The sequence below is a fragment of the Cygnus atratus genome, chromosome 2 (genome assembly GCF_013377495.2).
Source record: "Cygnus atratus isolate AKBS03 ecotype Queensland, Australia chromosome 2, CAtr_DNAZoo_HiC_assembly, whole genome shotgun sequence".
NCBI classification, from domain to species: domain Eukaryota; kingdom Metazoa; phylum Chordata; class Aves; order Anseriformes; family Anatidae; genus Cygnus; species Cygnus atratus.
The window spans coordinates 48669484-48683507 of record NC_066363.1 but is presented as its reverse complement, the minus strand read 5'-3'; the positions used below and the strand labels follow the sequence as shown (position 1 = coordinate 48683507).

At 36.3% G+C, this 14024-nt stretch overlaps 1 protein-coding gene across 6 annotated transcripts in view; it reads left to right on the top strand.

Moving 5' to 3' along the window:
* Positions 1-14024, top strand: part of ATP9B (ATPase phospholipid transporting 9B (putative)) — a 181093-nt gene that overhangs the window by 74311 nt on the left and 92758 nt on the right. For all 6 annotated transcript variants that reach the window (XM_035549695.2, XM_035549692.2, XM_035549691.2 and 3 more), the window contains exon 8: positions 8298-8392. In XM_035549695.2, coding sequence (XP_035405588.1) covers positions 8298-8392 — 95 coding nt within the window. The remainder of the gene's footprint in view (positions 1-8297; positions 8393-14024) is intronic.

The following is a 14024-nucleotide window of genomic DNA, read 5'->3' as shown; positions in this document are numbered from 1 at the left end:
ACATTGTTTGCTGTATGTAAGATAATTCCGTAATGTTTTTAATAAAAGTAAAAACTACTAAAGCACACTGAATCAATACAGCAATCCAAAAAAAGATGGTGTGGATCAAACTTAGATTAAAAGCAAGTGTGCTTGTCAATAAGGAACTGTGATGAGCTTGGTGGTATCATATTGACTGTGTATTAATACACAGTATCCTATAAGACCATCAGCTGATTGTTTAGAATGTAAATGAATCTGTTGATGGATCCAGTGACTGATGGCTTAAATTCCAATTAATCAATTGCTTCATCAGTTTCTTAATTCAGATCAAATATCTCAAGTACACACAGTTCTTTTACTGGTATTAAGAGAAATTAATGCTTTAAAACTGATTTCATTGGTCTTGTATAAATGTGACTACATTTTGTAATCACATCCTAAAGGGATGGTGCTATAGCTTAAATGTTTAGGGTGTTTCAGCTGCTCTGTTGTTTTTTTCCCCTCTGTAATAGGTATCATAACTGAAAGCTTTCTGTTGTACTGGTAAATGAAACTCTGTAGTCTAACATGTCATCTTGGTGCTGCTACTCATCTTGTCATCAGTTTAAAATTTTCATGCACATAGTCACTTAAGAAATATAAATGACTTAAAAATTAAGTTGTTCATAAATGATCTGGTGTTATGTATGCAAAGTCCATTTTTCTTCTTCATATTCTAGTAAGCCATCTCTTTCAGTGTTTTTGACTTAAAGCAGGAAGGCTGTAACATCACTAGACAATATATAACCGTTCATGACACCACAGTTCCACATCCCCTGTTTCACAGTGACCCATCAATTAATTCATCAACACTTGATGCAGGCTCTTCACTGTGACATATATAGAGGAGTTGATCTTAATTTGATTGCTGTTAAAACCTTCCTTTCCTGACAACTGTTGTCAATTATACAAAATAAAATCAAGTATTCATAAGTAGGCTGTAATAGGATATAGGCAGACAGATTTAATAATTCAGTTTTGCTGAGCCTTGAAAGGCATTAGTTGTAGCTGTTGTTCTCATTTGTAAAAAATTCATTGGATACAGATCTTCAGCGAGAAGGCAGACATAATTTTATTTATTTAGATTTGACTGTTGGGAAGAAACCAGACCTATAGTTGTGGTTTAGTATTATCTGTGTTTGTGAATAACTGTCGTGAATTTCTATTATCTACAGGTTAGAGAATATAAATGTAACTTAATTTTGGTTTTGGTGTTTGTTTGTTTGTTTGTTTGAGACTAATTTAAGTATATACATTCTATACTTATTTTTCAGTTCTATAAATGTAATGGGAATTTTGCCCTGAATTTATAAATAACAGATAAAATAACACCTTTTCAAGGCCAGGGCACTTGGTCTTTATTCTTGTTTAAAAATAAAAAAGGCATATTACTGCACATCTGCTATATACAAGTAAATTACAGTTGTTTCCATCTGATGCATCTTTATCACAGTGCAACATTAAAATGTCTTAAACGATATTTGAATTCTACCTGTAAGTCCTCCTAATTCCTACTAGCAAATCTTTCTTAACACTGCTGATATTTGGAAAAAAAAATAAAAAAAAAAATGAAGCAGAAACCTTTAATGTTAATGTTCTCCAAGAGAAATTTAAGTAAGGTTTTCAGAACTCCTGTGTTGTGGATTAACTTCCTATATACAGTTCTTTACTGTGTACAATGACATTTATAACAAATACTGTGTGGGGGTTGACTGCTGAGGCAATGTGGAAAGGATTTGAATGTACTTGTTAAATCTAAAAAATTGAAGTCTTTTTTGAAAATATATCCTGCTAGTACAATGCTGATAAATAGGTGTAGAAGACAAGATCTGCTGTAAGTGGTTGCTCCAAGCAAGTGCAGAAGTAGTCTAGGACAGAAATACTATTTTTTTTAATGATATGTTGTTCACTGTCATTTTTTTTAAATGCAAGTCAGAGTAAGTTATACCTTAGTTTGTTGTTGTTGCTGTTGTTGTTTTTTCCTCTCCACTAAACTCAGATTCCTCTCTGGTGTTTCATCTCATGACTCAGAAGTTCTTTTTCAGGTCCTTATGTCCCTTCTTATGTTTCTGTTAGCCAAGAAACCTTTCCAGTCCTGGAAGTCAAGTGTTTTAAGTATTATCATACTTTCCTGACTTCTCTTTGTAAAAACAAAGCTGGTAAAAAAAAAGCAGAGGTAAACTGTCTTTTCATTTTTCCAGCCTATCTGAATTTTTCATTGCTATTTTCAGAATTTAATTTGCAAGGACTCTCCATGAGTTGATGTATGCATTTTGAGGTATTTGGATTCAATTATATAGTCTTGGATTTTTCAACAGCATTATTCCCTAACAAAGAACACCCGTGTATAAGTGGTATAATATTCTGCTTCTATCTGATTATTTTAGGACATATTAGGCTATCATGAGAAATTCTGTTGCACTGGTATTAAAGAGCCTTTGCCTAAAAAAAAAAATTAAAAAATAACAATAATAAAATAATACAGTAAGATGCTACAAATGAGACACAGTTTTGTTTCTGTAGCAAACTAAAGCAGCTTTTCTAGGGTTGTTGTTACTTTCTTTCCACAGTCATAGCAAATATTAAATCTTGATGTAATTCCAATCATTTGAATGATTTTTTTCTTCATTATATAGCCTTCCATGAAAATCAGGTACTTTTTATACTTTTTTCAACTTTTTATAAATAATTTACATTATTTTCCTTTTGCAAAGTAGATTGCTCTTTGTCTGTGAATTTCATTATTCTAGAGTTCTTATTTTAACTGCATTACTTTACAAACCACTTGGCAAACAGGATGATTAGTGAAGTAGTTGTTTTAAGGAAAACAAGTCTATCTTTTTGCTTTTCAGAAACAAGATTTCCAAATGAAACAAAATAGTGAATAATTTAGTTAATACATAAAAAAAAATCTCTTTCAAGTGACATAATTAAAAACAAACCGTAAGCTAGAATACGTTAAGAAAATACATAACATTGCTGGTAATAACTTGTTTTCAGAAGCCTGTATTAAAAACTGTAATTAAATCTCTGAACGGTGTATATGAAAATATAATTTTAAGTGCTTGATGGTAAGCACAAATTTATGCATATTATGATAATTTCAGGAAATTAAATATAACCACATGTAAGAAACTAATGCGTAAAATATAAATAAGTATTTGGTAGTGTAACAAATATGAGATATAGCTAACTGATGATAATAATATGATATAAAAGGAAGCTTATGATACATTTTTTTACATCATTAAGAAGCTTTCCTTCCCATTCTCCTTCTTCCTCTCTCGAGTGAGGTTGTAGGAGCCCTTTTTGTTTGAGACTATAGAGTGACTAACATTCTCCAAACACAATTTTTGTTTGGGTACTTTTTCTTCAGGATTTCTAGAGGCAGGCATACCCACAAATGAATCATCATGTTATTGATGGACATGTACGTATAAGATGCTCACAGAAACATTAGTCCTATACACATGCCTCATGTATGTTCTGAATAAAGCCTTAAGTCCAGAACACACCAAATAGATAAGATTCTTTCTACTTACTCTTTACTGAACTTTGTTTGACAAATCTTAGCCAGATACATGATGGCCTTAAATTAGTATGTTCATAGATAAGCTTTTGTTTCTCTGTTTCAAAATGGTGTAAAAGCTACTGAAAGAAACATTGTTTTTCTTCAGTATTAATGCACACAATCCCATTTGGGGAAAAAAGGGCTACATTTCAAGGTATGCTTACTTTTTAACTTTGTTCTCAGTTTTAGGAGAAATTCTTTCAAATGCTAATGTTTGTTTTGAATCTTAGTGTTATGTCAAAATATTGTGTTGACTTCAAGAAATCTGTTTTTGTAAATGAACTCAAACTGTACAAATGAGGCCTTGATCAGTCAATTCACTGAAAAAAACAGATACCGATGTATTGTGTGTTGTCACAAGCTATGCAATAAATTAAAATAAGATTATTTTATGGGAAAAGTTGAAGTTCTTTGCTTCTGGTTGCACAGACTTCATTTAGTCACAGATTGTCACGTTCATAGAATCTTAACAGCTCTTCAAGAACTGCTCCCACATGGCTCCATACCTCGGAGTCCATCCATCCCCCAGGAGCAAACTGCTCCAGCACGGGTCCCCCACGGGCGGCAGCTCCCCCCAGCCCCCCTGCTACTGCGTGGGCTCCTCTCCACGGGCTGCAGCTCCGGCCCGGGGCCTGCTCCTGCAGGGGCTCTCCATGGGCCACAGCCTCCTCCAGGCCACATCCACCTGCTCCACCGGGGGCTCCTCCACCCACGGGCTGCAGCGTGGAGATCTGCTCCATGTGGGACCCATGGGCTGCAGGGGGACAGCCTGCTCCACCAGGGGCCTCTCCACAGGCCGCAGGGGAACTGCTGCTGTGTGCCTGGAGCACCTCCTGCCCTCCTCCTGCACTCACCTTGGGGGCTGCAGGGCTGTTTTGTGCTCCTCTTCTCTCTCTCCCAGCTGCTGTTGTGCAGTAACTTTTTTTTTCCTTTTCTTAAATCTGCTCTCCCAGAGGTGCAAACAGTTTTGCTCATGCCTTGGCTCTGGTCAGCCGCAGGTCCCTTTGGAGCCAGCTGAAACTGGCTCTGATCTGCCATGGGGCAGCTTCTGGATTCTTCTTGCAGAGGCCACCACCCCTGCAGCCCCCCACTACCAAAACCTTTCCATGTAAATCCAATACACATTCTTAACTTTCTTAAAATGTTTTCGTCCTTTGTGCTGCAGGCACTGTTATTCCAGGACGGTCTTAGGGTAAGGACAGACTTCCAATAAATAGCTGAACTTTTGCTAGAACACCCAAATAAGCACTGTAGTCCTAGGACTTAGCTAAGCATGCAAGTTTCACTGATTTCAGCTGAAATGGTTTTAAAAATACAGTCTAGTTGTACTTGGGCTTACCATGCACGGAGACGCTCCAAACTGATTTGTGCCTGTCTTCAACTGATTATGCTGAATGAATACTAGGTAGTAGTAATTTAAATGTATTCACATGAAGTTTGTACTACTTCAGATAAATGATTAGCTCTTCAAACCCGGTGTAATTTCTTTAGATGAAACTTTAAATTCTGATTCATTTCACTCAAAAATTTTCTCTATAAAGACAAAAATAAATCAAACACATTATGTTCAGATTTGGCTGCTAATCTTGAGTGATTGTCTGTTTATGGGAAATGAGCATCTGTGTGCCCTCACTTTTAAAAGTACTTTAATTTCCTGATTCTACTTTATATATGGCTTTATGAAAAGTATTTCTGTCCTTAGAGATTTCTGATGTTCAGTGTGGAATTTCATTTTTCTGTTGTTAGCTATGCTTGATTGCTAAACAAACGTTTAGCAATCCATGACTTTTCCTTTAAGCACATAACTTAAAAAAAAATGCACAAGAACATCATAAACTTCTATGATTTGTACACTGGAAATAATTGTCTGGTTCAAAAATTATCCTTGAATACACAGAGAATAGCAATTTCTGATGTTTGTATAGTTGTTTTTTCCATGTAAGTCATATTCATGTTAGAAATGTGACTTTTAACACTGATGCAAAACATTGTTAAAGTATACATAAACCAAGCAGTTAAAAAATAATTTGTGATTTTGGGGGTTGGGGAAAGGTACACTGTCAAGCATTTTCGAATGGTGCTGTTAAAACAGCTATTTTTCCAAAAGAGTTTGATTTTAGAAGTCTTAGGTATTGCTGACTTGAATATGTTGGAAGGTGAAGTACAAAGTGAGAAATACTTGGTTCTTTAGAGGTTCAGGAACTTGGTGAGAGTTAGAAGTTGTTTTTATATGTTGTTTCTAGTCATATGTTTAGTATCCTGTGTTTATATCTTAGTTAAGCCAAGTTTAATATCTCATTGTATAATTAAAATGACTTATTTAGCTATGATGAAGTATTTGAAGTGGAGAAGAGAATTGTATTGTTTCGGTTTTGCTGTTGTGATGATTATTGAAAGCTGACTTGGCAGAAAGCAGTCCCCTTTTCTGGTTAAAAGGGAAACAGGCTATGAGATAAGTTATTGATGAAATTAACTGCTGAAGTGGAGAGGAAATGTGGTTGGCCAATACTTGTCATAGTGTGAGCTCTATTAAATGGATGTATGTGCAGTCAACCATTCACAGGGGCCACACTGGTCTTGAACTGCATTGATCTATAGTATAATTCTAAATGAAATTGATGGAAGAAAGCAACCATTGACAGGAAGGGTAAAGAGAACCATGAAACATCTTGAACAGGAAAAGTATGATGGATAGTAGACTGATTATGCCATGGATAGAATGTGCAGTGAAACTGGTGTTTCTAGGTGTTACTAGATATTTCAGCCTTACTTATAATGCATTGTATGTCATTGGATTTTTCAGTGCTTTACAGTATTTTCTTTTAGAAAAAAAATCCATAAAGAATCTAGTTGAATTTTAAATCAGCTTGTCAAGAATTATTTTAGGTACAGCTCTGCAGCTTCTATCTTAGTGCTTTGGTCATGTTAAAGTATGTGCTCTAAGAGTCTTTTGTATGAAAAGATTTGTTTACTTACCGTGTGCTTTATATAAATACGGCTGTCACATGAAGACTTGTAAGCTTCTTTCAAAAGACTGTTGTGTAAAAAATGCTTCCTTCTAGTCAGATATAATTTTAGATGACTTCCTGCTCCAGCATGTCTTTTCAGACTGTTAGCTCATTGAACTTCTTAATTTATAGGCACTGGTGAATAAAACATTGGGTTCTGTTAGATTTTACTTGCATCGGGGTCCCCATGTCCTGTAAAAGAATCTCTCTCATGTTCACTCATAGATACATAGTTCACTCACCCTTTCTGATACATAGCCTATTAGATATTCTGATGCGTTGCTTATTAGAATCACTGATTTACAGGCATCGGCTCCCTGTCTCTGTAAGAAGACTCAAACCTGGATAAACTTCTTTGCCAGTGTTTCCTTTAGTTTAATTGCTACCATATCACTACTAGTGATGAGACTACCTTTTAGTTTTTATTGGATTGGTTAAAATAAAGAATAACTTGTGTATACACATTTATGTCTATACACATTGTTTAAAAATAACAAATACCTAGAAAAATCTATCTTCATTTCACAACCATAGTATACAGTATAAATTTGTGTATAAATTTTTTAAGCTTTAATGTAATAGGATATCCCAAGTTGGAAGAGACCCACAAGGATCATCAGGTCCAACTCCTCGCTTCACAAAGGACCATCCCAAAATGAAATAACATGTCTGAGAGAATTGTCCAAACACTTCTTGAACTCCTAATAGAAGCTGTAATTATTACTTGAGAAATGTTTAAGCATTCTCTAGTGTAGCGAGTGTGAGGAGTATTGCTAAATTTTTTTTGCTTTTTAAAAGGCTTCAAACCAATTGGAAGTCTGTATTTTTTTAAAAATAGGTTTGCAGTGTTCATGTGGCAGGCTTTTTTGGGTCTTACATTAGTAACCTGTGTAATAGTCCATACATAGTGATACCATCTAACTAGTTATATGGGACGTTACATAGTGATGGAGAGGTCTTGTTGCACTGCGCTTAATTTTCTCTTTCTTCTGGTCTTCTAGAAGACAACTAGTCTTTAGTCTGTAAAGCATACTGATTCTCTTCATTATGTATCAGTCTGTATCTTAAGCATCCATCATATTTTAATTACTGTTCATGTGTTGACAGGTTTCTTTAGTTTTGGATCCTTGACAATTACAGGTGATTTAAAACTACTTCTTTTAAGTAGAATAAATTAGTGTCCTAACTATTTTTGAATGGTATCCACATTAAGGATATAAAGAGATGGAAGAGTTTCAGTGAATCTAGGAGAATATAAGTAATGGAAGCTTGTTATATGTCATAGCAGCAATGAGACAAAATTGCAGATTTTTTTTATTCTATTGTCTTGGAATTGCACAAGTGACAAAATCCTAAAAGGAAAAGGATTAAACCTTTTCCAACTTCCACCAGTGAAGTTCTATTTCTTGCTGATAATATTCGAAAACCTGTTTAGAAACTGTTAAGAAACCTGTAAAAGAGGATTTTTTTTGCATGTTCATAAACAAGAACGTTGTTAATTTTATCAGGAAAATTCTTCTATTTTCCTGTCAGAAAGCATTTAATCAGCATACAGATTCTAAAGTATGAATTGATTTATATACACAGCATTTATTTTAAAATATTTTTCAATTGCTTTGCTTTTACTCTTCCAAATTTTTAACTCAGACTGTATTTTTGATAACTAAAAAATAGTTTCACGTTTTTCTAACTTCAAGGTTCATGTTTCATTCGAACTGACCAGCTTGATGGAGAAACAGACTGGAAACTGAAGGTTGCTGTCAGTTGCACACAAAGATTGCCAGCTTTGGGGGTAAGCATTTTATCTGTTTGCTTTAAAAATATCCTCCATGTGTACCTATATCCCTTTTAGATATGACTGTTAAAATTATTGTAAGTATATATGTAATTGGAAAATATGTTACCACAGTTTTGGTTTTTGCAATAAATAAGACATAGGTATTCCACTGAATGCTGAACAAGAAGTTGGTAATACAAATATTCTTGCTTTTACCCTGAAAAGAAATGGAGACAGAATTGGATTTTTATCTTTCTGCTTAGTGGTTCATACTGTGGTCCACACTCAGAGATGCGTACTCTGCAGAAGCTTACCCCAGTAGTAGGGTTTTCATCCAGTTGTTATCCTGCAAGTGCAAGTCATTCTTGCCTCAGAAACCATTGCTTTAATCACTAATTTTAGAACTTGGAAAAAGTGGTCTGCACTTGGACAGTAAAGTGCTTTTTGTGGTCAATATGCTTTCTGGTCTGACTAGGTGAAGAGTGGAAGCTCATGCAAGGAGAGTTTTCTAGGACTTGTCTGAATGTTTACAGGTGTTTTTTTTCTTGAGTGCATATGCATGTCTTAAGTGTAGGTAAATTGGTAAAACTAAAATTGTTAAAAAGGACATAAGAATGAGTGTATATAAACATACATTCAAAATATGACATCTAAAAATGCTTATAGATTTTTTTAAATACATCTCTTAATGGGATGCTAAATTGTGTTCCATGTCTTAGAGAAGCTTGCTATTCTACAGGAGAGTTGGCTTGTTGTCAAGAGACTTCCTCTGAAAACATACTCAAGTTACAAGCTTGTGGAAACTTACTTGTACGGGGTTTCTGGTGTTTGGACACTAAGTCCTTTGGGTGTAAAGACAAGAGTATCTTGAGAGGACTTTGCATGTGCCATCTTAATAGAACAAATAACTGTTGGATTATCTGCCAGATCTTAGCAGGACTTTTGCAGCTATTTGTGAATTACAGAGTTGCTGCTACGCTGAAGTTGGCCAAAGATACGCTTACTGTGTTCCTAGTGGTTTGGCTACTGGTTTCAGGAGGAGGAACAAAACATAGGTTTGTATCTAGAGGATTGGGAATGAGGGATGGAACTGAAGGTTGGTCATGACAGAGTTGCCAGATCAGGTGTCAGAAGGTAGTTCTAATGCAGGAACTGACATTAATTAGTATTGTATAACCTGCACTTGAATTCATTATTTGTAATAATGTCTCTTCTGTCAGTTTTTGCCATTTAATTATTGGCCCATTTAATCATTTTTACCATTTAATCGTATGTTTTATTCATTAAAAATATGTTGTTTCTTCACAACATCTCTTTGAGACACAGATGCATTCATTTGTCTAAAATTGAGTCAATTTTCTATCTTGCTTTGACTTCTTTTTTTTGGGGGGGGGGGGCTTTTCAGATGGTTTATAACTGTGTGTAACATAGCTGTTCTTTAATTCTCTTTCATTTTGGAAGTATCACGTACTGTGTTTGTTGAATGCAACTCTTCCTGCAGAGTAGTGAAGAAGTAGACCTAGTACAACAGAGAATTATTGTGATGTAACTTTAATATTATATTCTTTGGTTAGGGGAAAAAAAAGTTATCAATAGATTTGACTGGAATATATTGCTAATCATGTACAGAGATGGTATAAAATTACGGTTACTTGATTTGAAGGAAGTAATCATATAATCATAGAATATTCTGAGTTGGAAGGGACCCACAAGGATCATTGAGTCTGTCATTGCTCCACACAGGACTACCCAAAAATCAAACCATATGTCTGAGAGCATTGTCCAGATGCTTCTTGAACTCTGGCAGGCTCGGTGCTGTGACCACTGCCCTGAGGAGCCTGTCCCAGTGCCTGACCACCCTCTGGGTGCAGAACCTTTCCTCACACCCAGCCTGACCCTCCCCTGTCCCAGCTCTATGCCGTTCCCTTGGGTCCTGTCACTGGTTACCAGAGAGCAGAGCTCAGCACCTGCCCCTTTGCTCCCCTCATGAGGAAGCTCTAAGCTGCATTGAGGTCTCCCCTCAGTCTCCTCTTCTCTAGGCTGAGCAATCCAAGTGACTTTAGCTGCTCCTCTTATGTGTTCCACTCTAGACCCTTCACCATCTTTGTAGGCCTCCTTTGGACACGCTCTAATAGTTTTATGTCCTTATATTGTGGTGCCCCAAGCTGCACACAGTATTCAAGGTAAGGCTGTACCAGCCCAGCACAGAGTGGAACAGCCACTTCTCTTTACTGGTTAGTATTGCTGTGCCCAGTGCACCCCAGGATATGGCTGGCACTTTTGGCTACCATGGCACGCTGTTGACTCATATTCAACATGCTGTTAACCAAAATGCCCCAGATACATTTCTGCAGGGCTGCTCTCCAGTTTCTCATCTTTCAGCCTGTATGTATATTCAGGATTTCCCCATCCGAGGTGCAGAATCTGGCACTTGCTCATGTCAAGCTTCATATTGTTGGTGATTGTCCAGCCCTCTAATTTGTAAAAATGTCTCTGCAAGGCCTCTTTACCCTTGATGGAGTCAACAGCTTCTCCCAAGTAAATGTTCGTCTTGCAGCTGTTTGCAGAAAATAAATCGGAAATGATTGAAATTGGGGAGTTTGCATTTTAATGGTAGGACATGCAGACTCAAGTTTGTGCAGAAGTGAAGGCTGCTTCAGGTGGTGGTGATTTGGGACATGGAGGGTAGGGAGGGGCAGTGTATTACAGAAATTACTCATGCATCTTGGGAACATCATACAAGTCAACTGCCCAATATACTAGCCATTCCTTAGTTGTTCCCATTTGCCGCTGCTGTTAATCTAACTCCTGCTGATCCCTTTTCATGAGCTGTAGATGACAACCTGAATTCAGATGATCAAATACAGTTTATCACTTAACAAAGTTTTCCTATCTACCAGCAGCAAATGGAAGCCACCAAGCAGCTGATGTGCCCTTACACTTTCCCACATTCACATAACTGTTTACTTGGCAGAAAGCATCATACAGAGTGTCATGCAGACTACCTCCTGATTTCTCTACTGGAAATGGTTTGGTCGAACCATTGACACTTGGTGGTTGCCTCACTCTCATCACTATAACATTGTGTCCCAAACCATTATTTTCAGAGAAGATTGATTTTACGTTAGCCTTATACTTCTGAACTCTAGTTAATACGGAATGTTTGGGATTTTATCTTCAATGAAATTATTTTAAGTGGCTGCTTCTTAGCTGGTCTTGGATTGCTTGCAGTGCTTCACTCTGAAGTTCCATCTGTCTCTGGATTGTTTTGGGGAAATGGTAGCCAAATGCCTACAAATGTAAATATTTTTTAGGGGATCCTGTATCTTTCACAGAAGGTAGAGCCCAACACATATCCCAGAAGGATGCTTCCATTCCTGCGGGAAGCATGTTAGTATTTCTTTAATTCCTGCAAAGACACTTCTGCCTTTACTGCTTGAGCTATCTGTCGTCTTGAGGAAACTGTGTGGATGAGCAACTTCACAAGGTTAGAACAAAGGTCTAAGAAAGTGAAATTCAAACTAATATAAAAAATATTATTTTTTGTAGTTCCTAGTGCGGTCATAAAAGTGGAAAGATCACTATATATATACACCTTACACATTCATTTTTTAAAGTCAAATTAAAATGCAGTGAGCAGAAATGTTCATGTTATGTGTATAGTTACAGTAAAAATACAGTTTTGGGAAAAGTTAATAGTAGCAATAGGATATACATACGCTTTAAAGATGTGTAATTGTTTTTGTAGAGGTAGGTGTTTTTTACACCCTTTAAAATTTTACACCCAAGTGACTTTCAAAAAGGAATGCTTAAAATATGTAATGGAGGTTTTCTCAGCAAACAATACCTAAGCTTTTATGTGCACGTGATGGAAAAAGTTGAAGCAGCTTGGTTAAAAATAAGGATAATTTGAACAATCTATTTCAAGTAGTCTTCTTTTCACCCTAGACTTCTGCAGTCACCTCTGTAGCAGAAAACACCTCTTACAACTTTAAAAAAAAAAAAAAAGGAAAGTTACTTTTTCCAGGAAACTTGAAAATGTCTTTTGGTTTATAAAACACTTGTATGCTTCCTTTTGTTCCTGACTTGAAAAATCACTGTTTTACAGTGATTATCTTGCTAATCTGTGCAGTATGGAGCAGGGGCATGTGCTTTTGGATAGCCTTAGAAGTACTGTTGATGAAACTTGTTGTGTTTTGGAGCAGTCTAGCAAAGGACTGAGCTTTGTGCTCCAGTCTTGGATCAGCTTTGGTTATCTTTTTCTGTACAAAGAATTGGAAGAATCAGGCAATGATCCTTCTTCTGCTAAAAGAAACTGCTAGAGAAGTGGTCCTCCATTCATTTACATTGTGCTGTACAAGGTGGGCAGTGCATTGTCCTATTTGCCCAAAAACTAAATGACATGATTAAAGTAAGACATTTCAGTTAAGGAACACCTAGGTAAGTTTTTTTGTGTGTGTGTGTGTGTGTGTGTGTTTTGTTTGCTTTTTTTAAATCAGGTCATTAATGAGAAGTACTGTGGTTTAAGTAATTTTGAAAAATGAACCTTCTCAAATTCACTTATATACAGTTCACTTATATACAGTGAATACCTGTTTCTGTCAGTTCTGTATAATTCTGTCAAACAGCATTGCCACTTTCATAGTCAGTATGCTACTAAAATTTTATTGTACACATGATAATTTATACATTTCAAAATGTTTATACAATCAAAGCAAACAACACCCCCCCACACTGGAATGGTTCTCCTGTGCAATAATTCTTGCTTGCCACCTGCTGGGCCGCTGGTGAAATAGCTGTGGCAATGTGACACTTGAGGGCCCTTCCTTCAACTCTTTCCAGATGATCTCAAACTAAGCGCAAGTTTTTTCTGCATAAGGATTGATGCAGAGTTTCACGTCACAGGTGTATGCTGTTTTTTAGTAAATTCAGAATTAGTTGAAAGACACAGTAAAGAAAATGGATAGAGCACAGTACATTGCGTGCCTACAAAGAATTAGAAGAAGAACCCAAAGTTCTTTTAGTCTTGTCCATTTCAAATAAGTGAAATGTTTGAATTCAGTACTGCCTTCAAACTGGAGTAAGTGACCATATTTGTATGGTTGGGTTCAACAATGAGACAGGTTTCTCTGGTGAAATTTATAACTGCTAATTCACCAAGCAGATTCCAATCGCAAATAGAACCTTTTTAGAAGTGCAGAGGGATGTGGAATGCTGTCTCTGGGGTGAGGTATTTTGCCCTCAGAGTCTCTGGGGCTGGTGTTCTGTTCTTTTTTCCTCTCTCCCCTATCCCCTCTGCTATGGTGGATCACATAGTTCCAACTAACCTTCTGTTCTAAAGTAGCAGTTGTTCATTACAGTAGTAGTTTTCCTTTTTTTTCCAGGGACTCTTCCCATATTAACTCCTGTTGCAGTGTCTTTTCCATGTGCTTGTAGGGTATTTTCAAAGCTGAGGCTTAACGTTTATTTTTGCATATTAAAATATATTTTTAACAATTTAAGAGAACGTGCAAGTTGAGCATAGAGTAGACTAAACAATTTGGTAATATATTTGATAAATATATGCTCCATATTTGCCATACATTTTGATTTCTTTAGTTACTGGACATAAAGGTGGTGAGTATCTTGTGCTGGCGTGAGCTGTCAG